This window comes from Python bivittatus, unplaced genomic scaffold (genome assembly GCF_059951505.1).
Source record: "Python bivittatus isolate LINGU-HERP-01145 unplaced genomic scaffold, Pbiv_v1 ctg000530_np1212, whole genome shotgun sequence".
Taxonomy (NCBI): Eukaryota; Metazoa; Chordata; class Lepidosauria; order Squamata; family Pythonidae; genus Python; species Python bivittatus.
This window is the reverse complement of record NW_028277085.1, coordinates 12,322,650-12,341,759: the sequence shown is the minus strand read 5'-3', so window position 1 is coordinate 12,341,759 and position 19,110 is coordinate 12,322,650. Positions and strand designations below refer to the sequence as shown.

At 39.3% G+C, this 19,110-nt stretch overlaps 1 protein-coding gene across 5 annotated transcripts in view; it reads right to left on the bottom strand.

Moving 5' to 3' along the window:
- Positions 1-19,110, bottom strand: part of NTRK3 (neurotrophic receptor tyrosine kinase 3) — a 345,980-nt gene that overhangs the window by 41,390 nt on the left and 285,480 nt on the right. For all 5 annotated transcript variants that reach the window (XM_088148672.1, XM_088148673.1, XM_088148677.1 and 2 more), the window contains 2 exons: positions 14,468-14,598; positions 7,927-8,099 (listed from right to left, as the gene is read on the bottom strand). In XM_088148672.1, the coding sequence (XP_088004798.1) occupies positions 7,927-8,099; positions 14,468-14,598 (304 nt within the window). The remainder of the gene's footprint in view (positions 1-7,926; positions 8,100-14,467; positions 14,599-19,110) is intronic.

The following is a 19,110-nucleotide window of genomic DNA, read 5'->3' as shown; positions in this document are numbered from 1 at the left end:
TTACAGAACAATCAACAGCATTTCTTTTCAAACTCTGCTCCAGATTTGTTGGAAGCATCCAGGACATTCCCTAATAAGATGCATCAGCTTCTTTCCCTGTGAAACACAACTAGGCTGCTTGTATCCTAAAACACTTCAGTTAAGATTCAAATAACCTGGCAAACTATAACCCCCATTGTTTGTTTGTTTGCTTGCTTTAAAGCAATCTTCCCCAACCTGCAGTAGATAATTCCTGGTGGCCTCCATTAGTAGCCTGGATCAGTACAGGTGAGACATCCCTGGCCTCAGGCTGCCAATCTGTGGCCTTGTGATGTATCAAGACCAAGAATCTTCCATCTAAAGTGGCTTTCATTGGGAAGGAGGGCGAAAGGAAGATGAGAAAACGTACATCCAAACAGTGCCTCAAATGCTTTTTGAGAAATATTGGTTAATATTTGATTGGGATATAATCTGAAGCTTGCAATGTAGTCTCATAGTTTAAGCAAATATGGGTATTTGGGGAAAACATGCATGCAGTATAAATGGAAGGATCTCTCAGGGAGAAACAACTTTTCCTGAGCTTTTTTCTAAAAAAACAAATCCTGAGAAATAATAACTGAATTCCAAACTAAGCTTATTTTGCAAGACAAGGTAGAAAGAGAAGGTATCCACCAAAATTTTAGAATGACGGATAGCCAGAATGATGAAAATAAAGTCACGGCTCCGTAGCATAATTTGTCTTTGCTGCCAAAATTGTATTAAGAAACTGATTATGTTCACAACAATATTAGTGAATACTGTCCTATTTTCATGATCCCTTCAAAATGCAGGCGGTAATCACCAAAATGTCTTACAACTGTATGAAGTCCATGAATCAATTGCATGTTGCATGAAGAAGCCATTTGCTTTTGTTCCTCATGAATTGGACCCTGAACCATAACATGTGAAGGCGGCCTTCCATTCGTGCACTGGAATTACACCTTTGCCATTTGATCAACTGGTGGGCTTATCAACCATAGCAGCAGCCAGCCAGCTTGAAGTAGTACTCTAGAGGTCATTAATATGTGGTGAAAGAACAGTGTGGCTGTGATTTTCTGCTACCATGGAGCAAATTCTCTTTTGTGGCTCATTTCTTTTTTCTTTAAAACAGCTGCCGGCATTTTACCTTTGTCAACAGCAACAGCCTAGCCAGCAAATTGAAAATTTCAGGATCAGACGGCTAGCTCTTTCTCTTCTTCTGAGACCTAAGCTCCTACTGGCTTTCATAGCGTCTTGATTTCACCTTCCCATGTTGATGGCATATGATATGAATGATATGATATATGATTAGGTTTGTGTGCCATTGAATCTGTCTAACCCTCCCAATGGCTAACAATAAAATCATACCATACAAATAAATTAAAATGCCCAAGGTAAAAATCAATATAAAACAGCAGGGAGCAAGGGTCAACAAGCAAACTTCCTTTTTTCAAGTATTTGGAAGCTGCAGCTGGTGCAGAAAGTGGCAGTGCGGGCAGTTATGGGTGGCCTTAGAACTGTGCATATAACACCTCTGCTGTATGACCTGCATTGGGTGCCGGTTTGCTTCCAAGTCCAATTCAAGGTGTTGGTTATCACCTTTAAAGCCCTTCATGGCATGGGCCCGGGTTACCTGAGGAACCACCTCGTCCCAATTACATCAACCCATCCGACCTGGTCCAGCAGGAAGGGCATGCTATGGACCCTGTTGGCTGAAGAATTTTGACTGGCAGGGTCTAGGAGGACAACCTTTTCAGCTGCCCTCTGGAACATCTTGCCCTGAGGTGAGATTAGCCCACTCTCTATGGCCCTTCTGAAAGGGTGTTAAGACCTGGCTCTGCCAACTTGCATGGGGACCCACTGAGTCACTTATATAGTGAGATAGATGACGTATAAATTAAACAAACAAACAAACACCTTCACAGCTGGGGATATCCCCTTAGTCTCCAAATGCCCTCTGGAGGACCTTCATGTTAGACAGCTTCTGGAAGGCAACCACAGAAGTGGCTAGTCTACCTTCCAGGGGGTGGTATAGGAGTTATAGGGAGAACAATATTGGACTTCTGGTCAAATATTGACCAGTTCTGCTTTTACACAGCTCCTCCTTAAAAAGGTATAACATGGGGCTATGTTAAGCCAACATGCTCACCAGTGACTAGTCTCTGAGCTATGTGCAAGTCTCTCTCCCTGAGTAGTGACTCAGAGACTGCATAACTGCAATTCAGCAGCATGCTGGCTAGAGAATTCTGAGAGTTGAAGTTCATATGTGTGAAGATTGTCCAAGTTGGGAAAAGGTATGTTATGGATGGGCTTCCTTTCTCCCACTGTTTCTGCCCATCCAATAAGACCTGACAAGCAGTCATGCTCCAGGTCCTATTCCTAAAATAGCATCTTCTGACGGAACCCAGGTAGTATGCCTTCTCTGTTGCTTTCCATTTGGAATAGTATCTCCCCAGATGTTCAAGTTATCCCAACCCAACCATCCTTTAAATGAGCCTTGAAGAGCTGGCTCTTTCCCCAGGTGACAGGCTAAGACATTTGTGCTTTGGTGGGAATTCTATTAATGTGTTGGCTGTGTTAGTCTGTAGACTATCACCTTCCTTTTGCTTTTATTGTGCTGACTGTGCTGTTAACTAGTACTCGGACCAGAACTGTTATGAGTTGGGTGGCTTATCCCTTTGTTTTATAAATAAACAAAAATATTATAAGGAGAATCCCATATTTGAGAAGCCATGTGTTAAAGGTGCTTGAGAACAAGGAAGTATGAAGACCCCATCCCTTATGAATTCTGATATCAACGAGTCTATTTCCAATTCCCCAGATTAATATCTAGACCTGAATTTACTTAGCTACTGGGGTTTTTGTTTGGTTTTCTTTTGTCTTGTTTTGGTACTTCCAAATGTTCTGATGTCATTTTGGGCTCAAAACACTTATCCCAATACATTAAGAAAAATTGAGTTCTGAGAGGAACGCTTGGAAATGAATATATTAAATGTATGTGTTTATATGCATTTTTAAAAAATCTTAGAAATGGGGTAGGACAAATATGTGAATGTAAAACTGACATGAATGCTAGTTTGAGTATTTATTCTATGTTAGGGTGACCATAGGAAACTGGGAAACTCTGTTGTAATGAGTAGCTTCTTTTCTTGTTGAAAATAAATCTGAGAACAACTCTGGAATATATTGGAATTATGTTACCACATATCTGTATAACCGTTACTTATACTTTACATATAACAGTGTTGTCCAAACTTGGCCACTTTAAGACGAATGGACTTCAACTCCCAGAATTCCCCAGCCAGCATGGCTGGCTGGGGAATTCTGGGAGTTGAAGTCCCACTCATCTGGGAGTTGAAGTCCACTCATCCAACTGGGAGTTGAAGTCCACTCATCTTAAAATGGCCAAGTTTGGACATCACTGACATATAAGATATATAAGGGGATGGAATTCTGAGACTTGAAAATGCCATCTTCTCATGGGCTAGAGAAATCATGTTGTTGAATACATCCTATATAAATAATTCCTGAAACTTTAAAAAACAAGACCATCAGAGAAAATTATCTATACCATTCTTTTCCTTTCAGTGCTCTCTCAAAATCATTCCTGCTATCCCATTTCTGACCCCAGTTTTCAATGATTATATACCAAAGTCACATCTAGTGTGGATTTAGTCAAATGAGAGTCTCTGCCATGCCTTTCCTCCCTCATCCTACTTGCTTATTTCTGACCCACCTAAAACCTGGAGCTGGAATTACATTTTCAAAAAAGAGTCAGTCATGAAAATGTATGTTCACTTGTCTCAGAAAAAAGTAGTGTGATTTGCACTTTTTAAACAACGATCCTGGACAATTTACATTAAGAATTATACAATGTATGGAAGGAGGTATGTAAAACATCAGCATATTTTAAAAATAATGTTTTCTACTTTTCTACATTTTTTTAACTACAGAAAAGTCAGAATACTGAATTTTAGAGATCTAAGTAAGCCATAATTTGGCATCTCAACTACCACATGACCACCTCATTTTGCTGAATGTGTTAGCCAGACCCAAAAGCTTTTTGTGCAGAAGGTCACTATTACATATTCCTATCCTTAAAAGAACACATGAATTATAGAAAAATAACACAAAGGTATGATGATGGTCATTATGATGATAACAATAAACAAATCCCAAGCTTTTCCCACAAAACTTTTCCATAGAATTCACAGTAATTTACAGAAGACAGCGGCTAATTTTTAGACACAGCCACTGTCTGTTGTGTGATTGTTTGCTCACTGTGACCTTGATTGAGAGCTTTACAGCTTCAAAATTTACACCTGCAGAAACACAGAACTGCCCATATTGTTGGCTGCCCCGTTCCCTTGAGAAGCAATACTGATACTTCATCCTGACAGACCATTTCAAATGGAAGCTGCCATATTAAAGGAGCTATTATCGCCCCAGACAGTGCAATTAACAGCAGGCCTTTTTCTGTTTTCTGATGGTGCCACCCTTGGCTCTGGCCTATCTCTGCCACCAGAGAGACTCTCACAGTAGGTATGAGAATGGCTACCCCAGAATAGAAAGCCATTCCCTCTCATGCACAATTCCATGCCCTGCAGATGGCATAAATTAAAAATGATGCCACTTGATCCATTGGCTGTCTTCATAGTTCAAGTTTGTTCTGATAGGTATGGGGAAAACTCACTTTTGAAAGAAAACAAAGCAATCATCATAAGGTGGAGGGTTTTCCTTTCAGTTTATGTATTGTGATGGAAGCTTTTCTGTTAGAAAACTCAACATTTCCTCTTCTTTTACTGGGTTTTCAGTTTTATTTGAAAGAGATGTTTATACTCCTACCCTTTTTTAAGCCAAGAGTCTGATGCTCCCTTTAGATTGTCTTCTCAGAATGAATAGCAGTTCTGGAAGCCTACTTGCTAAACAGGACAGGTGTCATATATTACATCATATTTGTTTGGTTTTGGTACTGAAACAAAACCGTAGGTGTAAACCATTGTTTGTGGCTTACCTCCACCACTGAGGCTCATTCACCAAACCATTTAGTTTAATATGAAATGAAAGAATATGGATATGATAAGTGATCTCTCTATTTCTGTGTCCTTCAATGAATCAAATGAAAAAAAAAAAATAATTATCAGTCCCTACCCGTGCCTGAATGTTCAGAAAACAGCATACAGAAAACGCTACACCTTCATGTTTTCTAGAAACTAGCCATTCACCCAGAATCTTATGGAAACCCTGAAAAACCATTTTATTTGAACAAGTTTTTGATGACAGTACTCATGCTAGAGGGATGATGCTACTTTAGTTCTTTTAAGATGTAACTACCTTATCAAATGGATAATTCACCCCACATTGTGCTGTAAACGCACAAAAGAATCATCAACATTTTCACTGAGAAAGAAACCCATTTCATGTCTGCGTCAGACAAATAGCAAGTATTGATGTCCCAAGTTGGGACTTTGTATATAATGGAGGAAGGGATTGGAGGGGCTTTAAACATTTGCCCCCACCGTGATCTCACTCAGTGCCTTCAATTCTCACATGAGGGGGAAAGAAATCTTGCTCCTGGAACAAATGGCCTCGTTGACCTTGCTTGCATGGGGGAATATGTCAATATTCCTTTGTTAAATCTACTGGAACAAAGCTGTTGGCTTTTTGCTAGCTTGTCAGACTGACTTGGAAAATGCATTTAATCTCTTAAAGTTGCCCACATTTAGAGAACAGGACTATAGGGGAAATTGAAACAAAGAAGATACATCAAGAGTGACAACTCTTCCAATCATCATCCTACTGTGGTCTGCAGGTTTCAGATTTTACAGAGTTCCCAAATGCCTGTATCCCTTTTAAGAGGGCAAGGCTGTGCCTTTGGAAGTCTCCCAATATTTCTTGTCCTCTGGATGCCAGCTAAAATAAATGAAGTCTAGAGGAAAGAGGTTTACTTTTTTCCCACCCCAGTCATGTGTCAGCTTTGACAACACAATAATTGCTTTGGCAAAACCACAGACCTAGATCTGAAGCTGGTATCTAAATTATTAACACAATTACTTTACGATCCTACTTAACAAATGTAGCACTGGAGGAAACACACAAACATACAGTACATACCCCAAAAGTCCAATTACCGAAATACTGGGAAATACAAATAATCATTACTGAAAAATAGAAGTACCATAGCATGAATTCTGGAACGTTAGCACTTGATTTCAACATTACAGAAGAACAGGATCCCCACCCATTCTTCTCTTCAGCTATTGGCTGTTCCATGCTGATGAAAAATTCAAGAAGGAACAAAATGCTTGTAAGATAGAGTGGTTGGGATTTTTGTTGAATGGGAAAAGACAAATCATCAGGTCCGGTAGCAGCCAAGCTTTCTTGGCAAATGAATTATTAACCAAGGCTAGAGTATAAGAGAGTATCAAGCCAGTGCATATTAAAATCCTTAGGCAGATCCAGAGGTCTTGAAGTGGCTGAGGAAACAGGATTGTGGACGAAACAGGAAGGAAGGATCAGTGCTGAGATTGAGATTTAGTGAAGAGCTGTCATAAATTGATGCTGCCAACACTACAGCTTGGAGAAACTTCCTGACAGTGAATTATTTTCAGTAAAGTAGCCCTACCTATCCAGTTTGTCAGGATGCCCTTCGAACAGTCACTCATGCCCTTGTTATCTCCCAGATAGACTACTGCAATGCACTCTACATGGGGCTACCCTTGAAAAGTATCCGGAAGCTACAGCTGGTCCAGAATGCAACTGCTTGGGCTATTTTTGGAGCCCCAAGAAGGGCCCATGTAACACCGTTGCTCTGCGAGCTGCATTGGATACCAGTTTGCTTCTGGATCCAATTCAAGGTGTTGGTTATCACCTTTAAAGCCCTACATGGCATGGGACCAGGTTATCTAAGGGACCACCTCTCCCCTATGACTTCAACCTGTCCCACCCGAACACACAGAGAGGGCATGCTTCAGACCCCCTCAGTAAAAGAACTCCAATTAGCGGGGTCCAGAAGGTGGGCCTTCTCTGTGGTAGCCCCCGCTCTTTGGAATATTCTGCCCCCAGAGGTGAGATTGGCCCCCTCACTCCTGGCCTTCTGGAGGGCTTTGAAGACCTGGTTCTGCCACTTTGCCTGGTATGGGTAGGGAATACTTCAAGCATGGGGATGGCTAGCCCCATAGAGGCCTGCTGTCTTCAGCCCCAGATCCTTCATCTTCTGGCACTCTCTTCTTCTTTTTAGTAATGTTTTATTTAAATTTTTATGTTTTATGTATTTATATGTATTTATGGTTTTAATATTTTGTGTGAGCCGCCCAGAGTCCCCCATTGGGGGGAGATGGGCAAGGAGAAATTTAATAAATAAAATAAAATAAAATAAAATAAAATAATAAAGTAAAGTAAAGTAAAGTAAAGTAAAGTAAAGTAAAGTAAAGTAAAGTAAAATAAAATAAAATAAAATAAAATAAAATAAAATAAAATAAAATAAAATAAAATAAAATAAAATAAAAAAGATTTCTTGGGCAGTGAAAGCTATACAAGTTTCTCTGTCTGAAATGTTCCCTGAATTAGAGTTGAGTTCTCCTTGGTTCTGGTTCCTGGTTTGATCCTTCTGGTCAGCTTCCCTGGGTTAACCCCTAATTCCTAACCAGTTGCATACAACCACCCATGGATCAATGTGACAGTGCCACAGATTTTCTTCTCATGTCTGTAAGGGCAAAGGATACCACTATTTGTGTCAAGTCAGTTCCACATTTACCTAGCAGCCACAGTACTATGGAGGGTTCAAGGAGAAGAATGGCAATTTCACTATTACTGATGCTTGGGTGGAAAGTGGGAAGATGAATTCAAGATGTTTACAGTCATTCCCTACCCCTCATATCAATTTCCATTCTTCCCTTTCTAAAAGTCAGTAGTATATTTAACCTTTACCTCAGAAACTTATTCAAGTCCCCATGTTTCATGTATTCAAAGACCATGATGAGTGGATCTCCGTCACCACAGACACCATAAAACTTTACAATATGGTCATGCTGCAGGTTGGTAAGCAGTTCTGCCTCCCTCTGGAAATCTTTTCGGGCAGCCAAAGTTGGGTCCTTGAGAGCCTTAAAAAAAAAAAAAAAGGAAGTATGGACAGGCAAGATGGTGAATGTCCAGAAAAATAACTTGCTTTCCCAGCTTACAACTTCTTCTCAGCTTATTGTCTACAACACTCCCCACATAATTCTAGACAGAGATAGATTCAAAAGAATTAGAATTGGTTTGTACAATGTGCTAGATTAGGCTAAAATGGGGTTAGGTAGCAGCATCTGGCCTATGTAGTCTGGAATGGAAGCTAAGCAGGGTCAGCCCTATTTTGTAATTGGAAGGAAACTATCAGGAAGTATCAAGGCCATAGGGTATAGTTTAAAAAAAAATCCCCCAAAATAAGGGCAAACAAATTACATATTGTTGCCAAGAAACCTGCATGGATATGTTCATGAAGTTGCTAGCAGGTGAGCTTGGAGGAGACTCTATCTAATGATTCAGTATGTTGTAGGAACCCAGCAAATGTTTTAGCATGTTTTATGAAACAAACCATCATGTATGTTTTATTTGTTTGGGCATAGGAAGTTATGTGAACACAAGAATGTTCCTTCCTATTCCTGCTTTGCTAACCAAATCTTAGGTTATGTGAAGCTAACCACTATTCTTTGAGCAAATGCAGATGAATACTTAGGAATATGGGAAGCTGGCTTGTATTCAGTCACACCACCGGCTGAGACTGGCAGAACACCTGTCCAACAGTTTAAGCTATTTATTGCTATCTGGAAATATCTAAGATTGAACTTGATACCTTTTCCATTCAAGGTACAGGCTGTATCCCTGGGCTATGCTCCCTCTGGGAACTGGAGAGGAAAGAAATTATCTGACAACTTCTACATGAAAACCTTGTGCCCTACCACTAAGTGATTCTGGGTGGTACTGTGTTGCACAGATGATTCCTTGGCTATTTTCTGGAGGGATAGATAGGTTAGTTAGGTGAAGCAAAACCAACAAAATACCTTGGAATAATAAACCAGATACTTGACGCAGTGAATTCTACATGATAAAAGCTTATTGGATAATAATGCATTTGTCTTTAATGTATCACCAGACCTTTCACTGCTTTGTTTTGATCAGGTTGTTCTTCTGTATTCCTTTGCTAAGTGTCAAGGACAATGTTATCACAACCCAAGTCCTTTATTACTTGGAAGCATGTTATGGTGAATTAATATAGACAGCTATTTGCTTGATAGAGGCGCCAATGACAGAATACCTTTGAGGAGTTTAATTAGGAGTTCCAGGAAATTACAGTTCCCAGAGGTCCTGATCCCAAGATGATATTGCATTCTGGGATAGAAAATGTCCTGGCATAAAGTTTCTCTGCTGCCAATCCATGCGAGAGGTCAAAGCAATATGGGGGATTTGCTTAGGAAAATGAGAATTGGAATGCGATAGGTCCCACACATTTCAAGAGTCTTCAGGTTGTTGTGGGCCTTTGTGTTTGAGAAATAATTTAATATGAGCCCATCCTGCATTAAGAGTCATTCCAGAAGATACAGCCTCTAGGAGGTAGGTCATTTCCATCCCCACCCCTAATTGTTCCTCCCAATAGTGCGGCCAAAATTTCATCATTTTGCTGCTTAATTTTAAGGATTTCCCTAACCCTGCCTTAAGCAATGGAATGTTGCCTTGCCTTTTTAACATGGAGTATGAGCTCTTTGCACAGGGAACATGCAATTTCCATGACATTTTAGAGGTATGTCTTCTCAGGCAATGCACCAAGAGGTGGTGAGGGAACAAAAAATAATGTGATAAGAGAACGACATTTTTCAGTTGGATTGATTCTTGTATCTCCCAAGATTGGGGTCTGTTTTCTTCCTTATATATAAAAAAAGTCAACTACCTGGAGCAAGTATGGAGGAGGAACTCTCTAAGATGAGCCATCTTTTATGATATCTTATAGGAAACCTATTAGGGGAAATGAGTGGAATTTCTTTGGTTAGCTTTTCATATCTAGAGTAGAATCAGATTGCTAATGGCATCTATTAGATGATACAGTATGTCTAAGAAAGCTGGTGCTCAGGTGAAAGGTTGAGAGGGAAATGAGAAGTACTATGGTCTGTGCAGTATAGAAACATAAACAATGCCAGCAATTATGAAATTATTTCTCTGGATACCAGCTCACAACTTATCACACTTGAAATTTCTGTCAACGTTAGGTGGTTGGGTTTGTTTTTTGGTCTGTTTTGCAACAGAGGAGGGGGAGAGAGAGAGAGAGAGAGAAAGAGAGAGAGTGCAGTAAATAACCTCCAATGTAATAGCTTCCACTTATTTCTAGCCCAGTCAGAACCCAAATCTTATGACCTTAAAGGCAAAGACTCCATATCTCATTATTATGACTCTTCTGAACCAGTTCAGCCTTTTATTTTGGAGAAGCTGATTTTGCTGCCTTTATTCTGAAGATGGATGTGCTCACTGTAAAGGTTTTTGTCTGGATGGGTGGGTGGGAGTGGTGGATGCTTAAAAAAAAACTACAATAATAAAAGCAAGGCATTTCACTCTTCATAATTTCCAAAATCTTGTATTCATTCTTTGTGCTTCATAATAATTTCCTGTGAGAATGAATCTCCCATTTGTATCGAAAGTGGCTTCTCGACCAAATTCTGGTTTGCTATGATTAGGTAATTTTGTCTAGTGCATGTATAGAATTGTTACTGGAGCAGGTGTGCCTGAATACTGTGTATTTCCTCATGAGGGTTTTGAACCAAAGATGAAACAATTTGTTCCCAAAATTAGTTATGGATCCTGAAGCCAGAATTGGGACTCCGTACCTGTTTTGCTATCTAAAGAAAGGATTTTCAGACTTTATCACCCCTATCCAGTAAACTGGAGTACACAATTATATTTATTTAGCATTTTACCCTTCCATAGAATATGCACAGTTGTCGGTCATTGAACCGGAGTTGGATCTATTGAATATTAAAACAACTGCATGTTGTTCTTGTTTTAGAATAAAGTCTTATCTGTACAGTCCAACAGAGGATGAAAGGCTAGAAAGTTGTCCTTGATTTTCTGTATTTCTATGTCTTACTTTTTGTTTTTTTTACTGTGGAAAAATTCACTCGTATGAGTTTCCATCTGCCATTTCAAATGGTACATCTCCAACTGATTCTAACCTTTTAAATCATCAATGTCACAGATTCAGGGAGATTAAATGAATACCTGCTCTCTTACAGCTTTTCTGATAAGCTTAAGGAATCCAATAGAGCTCAACACAAATTGGACACCTTCAGATTCCTGTTGCTGGCAACGAGGTACATGCAAATACCAATGTATCTGTGGGCTCCTCACAAGCCACCTGCCAGGCTTCCAGATCCCACTTTACTTTTTTTTTTTTTAAGGCAATTTGCATGCTGCAAACAAAAGCACCAGGTTCAAGTTTCTTCATTTGCAAGAATTCCTCTGGGTCCCCCATTGACCCTATAGTCAATAGGCCTGAAGGTCTCTGCTTCATTTGGAAGTGTATCTATTTGCTCAGAAATAAAGGACAATTGCCACTGTAGAGAGGACCCTGGGAGCATACAGAAAGTGTTTGTGTGTGTGGGATGAATCTTAGCAGTTTGCTTTCCAGTAAATGGTTGCTTTGGGATTGTTTCATGCCCACCAAGGCAGCCATTTTGTCAGAGTGACATGCTGTAAACATACCACATGAATCCAGTGGGACAGAATGATAGTTCTTTCTGGAGTATGGAAAACAGGGTACTTCCACCTGTACTTTTTCATGATAAAAATCCTAAAGAAGCCCATCATGCTTCCTGCTTCTCCTGGCTTGTGGAAACCCAGGAGGAACATTCTTCTTTCATGGAAGTGTTTAAGGTCACTGATTATAACATAAGTTGGAGCATTTTCTCTGAGTGGTTTATTGTTGAGTTTAGCTAAAATGTGGATTATCCACTGTAAACCTATCATACTGGTGTCTAGATTGCAATCATTTTGCTGTTTTTGTTCAGTTGGGTATTTAAATCTGCATGAATGTTTTAAGCATTTAAGGTTATACTGTTAGGAGCTTAGCTGCTGTTTGTTTGAATTTCTCTTTCAACTCAATCAGAAGATATTTCCACTGCTTTAAAAGAGGTTTAACTGCGTATTTGCTATTATATTATCTGCTGCAGGCATCCATTTTGGGCTGAAAGAACAAGGAAGTAAATCAAGAACTAGTAATAATAACAATAATATTTGCTATCATGATTTCATTAGAATGACCACTTACGAGAAGAAAATGACTCTTTCACTCATTTTTTACTCCAGACATTTGCTATAAGAATACAGCCTGAAAGGAACTTCACAAAGTGTTTTAAAGCTTGGGGATGGAGGAATTTTCCAATTGAGCCAATTTATTTAATATCTCTTAAAAATCTTGATCTATTGTGGAGGGATCCAAAAGAAAATTCAGCTGTGTCAAACTGTCATCCTTTCTCAAAGTTTAACATGCAATGCTAACAAACTGCACTTGAAGGTTGATTTTCTCTTCCAAAATGGGAAAGATTAAAAAAAAAAACCACACACACATACAAATTTCGTATCTTACACTATACCCCACACCTATTCAAGGCATCACATAATTTCATTTCATTTCATTTCATTTTTTTCTATCAGTGGAGAAGCTGACCAAAAATATTTAGATAGATGACTGTATGCTGTACAGACAGAAAAACATCTGTCCTCATCCTAGGTTCTTGATTACTTTTAGCTCTCTACTATCTTCCTGATGTTAACATTAAGCACTGAGAGCAATAGAACTCTTCTCTTTTGCCCATCTGCTTTATCTTCACCCCATCCAGACAAATATATTTTCTACTACTGCAGCTAGACTAAAACCATTTATTTATTTTTTTAAGCTTAGGACAAAACCTCCCAAGTCATTTGTTGCAAATATATTTGCTTTTTTTTTTTTTTTAATCATGCTAATGGTGGATTGTTATCCAATTCATTGGCTATATCTGGACATTATGATCAGATAGAATTCTCCACTTCTCTAGCTTAGCATGAATTGGAGGAAGGCTGAGGTATGGCCAAGAGATCATTCCATGGCTCCTTTGTGGATGATTTGGCACAATGTCTAATGTTTCTAATTCTGGCACTTTAGAAAACAACCCAAGGTCCTTGATCTGATATCCAGCTAACCTGTGTTTACTTCTTCCTTCTAGATGGAAAATTCAAGAAGGAACAATTAACCAGCAACACATGAGTTGTTTTATTTTAAGTCAGAGTCTGGTGATTGGTTTCACACAGTGTACTGAGCTATAAAGCAGCTTACTTGATTTTGGCTTGGCGCGACATCACTAAAGGCATGACTCTCATCCCCATTTTTGGAGCCAGGGGAACCATTCGAGTTCATGCCCTTGATATGCAGTGATAAATCAGTAATTATTTGAGAGGTTGATGAATGAAGATTGAAATAAATGTGTTAAGCTTCCACTGGGCTTAAGACACCTATTTTGGCTTAAGAAAGAAGATTTCTATCCTACCCTATCTAATGACTTCATTGTATCATGACCGCACTCTGGAAGACCGATTTTTTTTTTTTTTAAGTTCACCCTGTCTGCAAAAACATTGCCTACACTGGATCAAGGCTTAGCAATATGTATGTCCCAGGCCACTATGACATGTTTAAAAAACCATTATTAAATCAAAATATGGCTTAGTTTGATGTGGGAATCTAGCAAGTGTGAGATCCAAAAATGCCCACCATCTTAAGTAATTTATTCTCCCCAGTGAATTCAGCCAGCTGGGTTGACTGATGGGCTGGGCTGAATCATATTGTTTTATTCAATGCCATCCAAACCAACAAGTGATGGATGACATACAGTTAGATTAAACTAGAGCTGGTTGCCAATGGCCATTTGAAAATTTCTGTTTAATTTGTCAGCTAAGAAATTGGGTAGGTGATTTCTTCAATTTTTTCCCAATCATTTATCAAGGGAAGTATTTCTCCCAGCAATAACAGTAGCACAGCTATTGAAAAACCCAAGGAACAATTCCCTTCTTATGTTTTCTGTTGAAATTTAATGGAATATTTGAAGTTAAGGAAGCTACCAACCAATTGAGAGGAAATTATAAAGTGAGATGCAACACACAAATACCCATCAAGTCACTAAGTGGAGGAACACAACACACCACTCATGAGAGTTTCCCTGAAATTCTCTTCGTTTTTGAAAGCAAATTCCCTTTTATCAACCTGAATGAGGACTGCTAGGAATAAAATACACAGTTCCTCTACCTAGCACCATAGGAAAGCAGTGGTCTACCCTTGTCAGAAAACTAGCCACAAGAATTCTGCGGTGGCTGATGCTGCCAAATTGTCTTCAATGGCAACCACAGCAAGAACTTTAGAGTCTGAGCAGCCTTATCTGGCAGATTAGCATAGATGTTTGCCCTCATATTTTACCTTCACGGCTACTAGCATCTTGTCCTTGGTGGGACTGAGGTTATAGCACTCAGCCAGGAACACCTTCCCAAAAGCACCTTCACCCAGCTCTCTCTTCAGGATGATGTCTCTTCTCTTAATATGCTGTACATCTGGAAGTGGCAAGGGGCAGGAAGGGAGGAAAGCATGAATTAATGTTAATGCAAAGAACGGTTAGCAGTTTCTTCTTCTTGTTCACCATAGGACAGGTTCTCAGTTGGCACAATGTGAGCTGTTCACCCATAATTAATCCATAATTGTTGAGAAGGCAGCAGAACTTTAGAACATTTTACCTTGTTAAGAAGTCCTGTCTGCCTTCAGAAGCTTTGCAGTGTATCTCTTTGCTCATGGGGTGGGTGGGTGTCGTGTCTCCCTTTTTTCCCACCATTTGACTGATGGTTCTCTTTCCAAGGTTCTGCCCCCCCCCTTAAATTTATTTTGTTATTTATTTTGTGGTGGAAGATTATGCTTCAGACAAGCTTGGAATATGAATTTCCCCTTATAATATTTGCATACATTGTTGTTACATTTTAAAAAAAAACATGTATGCAATGACATCAATGGTATCTATTTCCTCCTGAAATAAATTAGGGGTTTCTTTTTGGGGGAGGGGGGGGTTACATCCTAAGTCAAAAACATTTGGGACATTTTTTCCAAGGTGAGTGGCAATGCAACATTTCCCTGGGTCACAGCAGCTCCATCATGCAGGATTAGCGTTCCAGGGTTAAAGAAACAAAGGCTGTTCAGACATAATTTTCTATTACAATTGCCACTACTATGAAGGCAGATGGAGAAAAGCTGGCAGACTGTGAAGTACAAGTTCATAGGGGGAGGTGTTATAATCTCACTACCTCCCAGATATTTCATTGGCAATGCAATGGAGTCCAGATTTGGGAAATGAGCTTGTCGGAAGGGAAACTATTTTCCAAATGAGGAGAGAAAATAGCTTAACCTGCCAAACATAATTTCCAAATAAGAATATACCTATTACTGGCTAAGATACATGCAACCACTATGGGCTGTTATGAAAGTACAATGCATGAAAAATATCTGGAATGGAAGTAATTTGAAAGGGTGTTTTTTCTCCCTTCCGAATTAAATTAATAACACCCATTTCTGATAGGGTTAAAACTGGTCTGGGAATCGCTTTAGGTTCAGTCCTTTCGTTAAAAAAAAAAAAAAAATGGGACAAGGAATAACAAGAGGCCTAATGAAGAAGTTTTATTATCATGGAATTGGGCACATCACATTATGCCCTGTTTTTTCCTCTGAAGTTTCAGTCAGTTTCAGCATTGATTCAAAGAGTTACTGCAGCCAATCTAATTAAAATCACCTCTCACACTTCCCACCCATTACATAATAAGATACACATCTACTAAATAGATGTCACTGCATTTGAAAGACTTACTTCCAGGTTAAATATATAGGGCTGAAGTCTTAATTGATTGATGTTGCAATCCTACACAAGTCTTCTTAAAGTAAATTCCACTGAATTCAATAAGATATACTCCTTAATAAGATTCAATAAGATATACTTCTTAATATAGCATAGCCTCCTTATTGTATACAGCTTGCTAGATTAAGCAATCAAATCTGTGTAGATTTTGCTCACAAAAAAATAATTCTATTAAAAAAAATACTTTGAGGTTTAAGTGATGGTTGCTAACGTTGTGTCAATATCACTTTGGAAGAGGGCTGCTCTGCTTGGAGGGTAAACCTTGTAAGATGAGGCTAAACATCTTACATTTTTATAAGCAGCTATAATGAACAGAATTTTTTAAAAAGTTGATCAATCAAAGCCACCATTTTAGTAGGCTAAAAATTATTTATTTTTAATAATAACTAAGCAAATCTTAAAGACTAACAGATTTACTACAACATGAGCACTGATGAAGTACAGTTCATTTCATCAGATGGATCATTGGGTTCCTAATAAGAATACATGGAAGACAAAATGGAAGGTTGGTGATGGTAAGTTTATCACTAGATGCTCACTTCCATTAAATTCCTTCAAAATGTATCTGCAGGGAACAGTGTCCTGCAGGCAAAGTCCTTGGTGCATCAAGGTTATAATATTATTCACTTGCCCATCAATCTATCAAGTGTTTAATAGCAGCAGCTGTATGTTATTTATACCACACTATACACCTTGATAGCTATTGCTTAAACAGGTACATAGTAGGACTGTGCAGAGCTTCAGACCTGAAGGTGCTTTGGAGCATCAGGGATGTGCACACAGCACACTTCAGAAATTCCTTAAATCCTGTATGCTCTTTTCCCAGGATCACATTCCAACTGTCGATGGCAACTGCACAGTCCTGGGGAAAAATGCAGCTGCTTTAAGGAATTGCAGGCATCTACATGGGACTGTTGGGAAAGACCATCTATCAGTCTGGAATTTGGTATCATGAGTATGCTGGTCGTACGCAGCTCTCGATCTCCAAGCAGAAGTCCTGACCCTATGCCTGGAGGCTATGAGAAACTTGATGGGGTGGAACAGACTGAGACTGAATCTTACCTAGTAAGACAGAGTAACTATCTCATTCTATGGCTTTTTCACCTATGGCTGTAGATGGCTTTGCACTTGGAATGTTGTCTTGGTACTAGTCTTGGACTCACAGCTCCTTCTGGAACAAGACAGGACAGACTTTGGATGATGTTGGCCGCTCTACCAGTTATGCTCATTCCTGGACCACAAGTTACTGAGGACTGGGACTCATGCCCTTGTCATCTCTCAGTTACATTACCATAATTTGCTCTACATGGGGCTACCACTAAAGATGACCCAGAAACCGCAGCTGCCTGCTTGCTGTCCAATGTCAGCTGGTTCAGCAGAATAACATCTACTGTATTTGCAGGGTCTTCACTGGTTACCATTAGACTTCAAAGCTCAAGTCCAGGCCCTGGTTGTTACCCATAAAGACTTATATAGCTTGGGCCCTCGTTACCTTCAAGACCAACTTCTCAAGGTATAATCTAGCCAAGAAAACATTGCAGGTACCCACTCCTACAGAGATCAGGGGCATGGAATCCCAGAAAATTGTATTTTCAGTGGCACTACATAGAATGTACATTCAGAATAGCATGCCCCCAAGGTTAAATTAGCCCCCAACCTTTTAAATTTAAGATGCAATCTTCTTCCCTAGGGTATTTGGGGTGGGAGATTTTAAATGAAGGCATCAGTATGTATTGTTTTTAAGTTAATATTGGATAAAAGTTAAGAGGAAGAGGATTGCATCTTAAATTTCAAAGGTTAAGTTAATATTAGATAAAACAGAAAAAACAAACAGCAAGGTTAAGTTAAGAAGTGAAATTAAAAAGCAAAGAGGAAGAAAGAAAAATGATGTATGCGTGTGTGTGTAGAGGGAGAGAGGAAGAAAGTGCCTTCGAGTCAGTCTTGACTCCTGGTGACTGCCTGGACAAGTCCCTGCAGTTTTCTTGGCAAGATATCAGAAGCGGTTGGCCCTTGCCTTCTTCTTCCCAGAGAGAGAGAGGAACTGGCCCAAGGACCCCCAGCTGGCTTTGTGCCCAAGATGGGACTAGAACTCATGGTCTCCTGGTTTCTAGCCCAGTGCCTTAACCATTACAAAAACAAAAACAAAAAAACTGGCTCTCTAAAAATAATATTAGTGATAATAATAGGGAAATATAACAAAAAGCCTATTAAGCTTCACAAGCCAGTCTGGGAATTCTGGAGCCAACTAGTCAAGTTATTGGAATGTTTTTAGGGATGTTTTCTTGTATGGATATTGTAAGCTGCCTAGAGTTGCATGAGTAGGTGGCATACAAATATTTGTAAATAGGTAACTAAGTTATTAAATACATACTAAGTCCACTTGCAAACTCCAGAATGCTTTTTTTGCACCCAAGCCCAAAGCGCTGTACAGCCCTAGGACACAGGCAGTATTGAAAGGATTCTGTCCATTCTTAGTTGGTGATCTAAGATATGGGAGAAAGACGTGGAAGAAAGGAGGAAGAAGTTTCAAGCAAGAAACGAAAGGTTTGCTTGTGACTGGGGTGGGAGTTAGTCATGAAATACCCTGTGACCAGTTCCATTTGGCCCCATATTAAGGCTATCTAGGACTACAGAGGGGTAAATCAAATGCTGGGTAGAAAGAATGGGTTTTGCAGCTAGGTTTGGAAGGAAGAGATAGTACCACACACAGACTTGTGCATGTGTGTGTATCAGGAGGTTAAAACAAAATATGATTTACCACTGGCTATAGGGTTCCATGGCAGCTTTCAAAACTTCTTGTTACCAGATGGCATTTGTTTTTTGAAAGTGGCCATCACAGGATATGAAATACATAAACATAGGCTAATTATGTTAATTATATTTTTAATTACATTTAAAGGTAAAGAAAATGAAATCAAATCTCATTCGACTGGCATTCACCTACTATTTTTTGAGGTGCAACCCTCACCGTGCAGATCAAAACTTCTTGATCTGGGAAGACTTGCTGCTTCTGCCATAAATCAAGGTTGAAACACCCCAATGGGCTGGGGTTGCTGAACCTGCTAAACCACAAACAAATGGCCTTATGGCTAGCGCAATGTACAAACTCAGTGTTAGTCTTCTAAAAATGTGGCCATTATTCATAGATACAGTAGTTTACTATTTATCT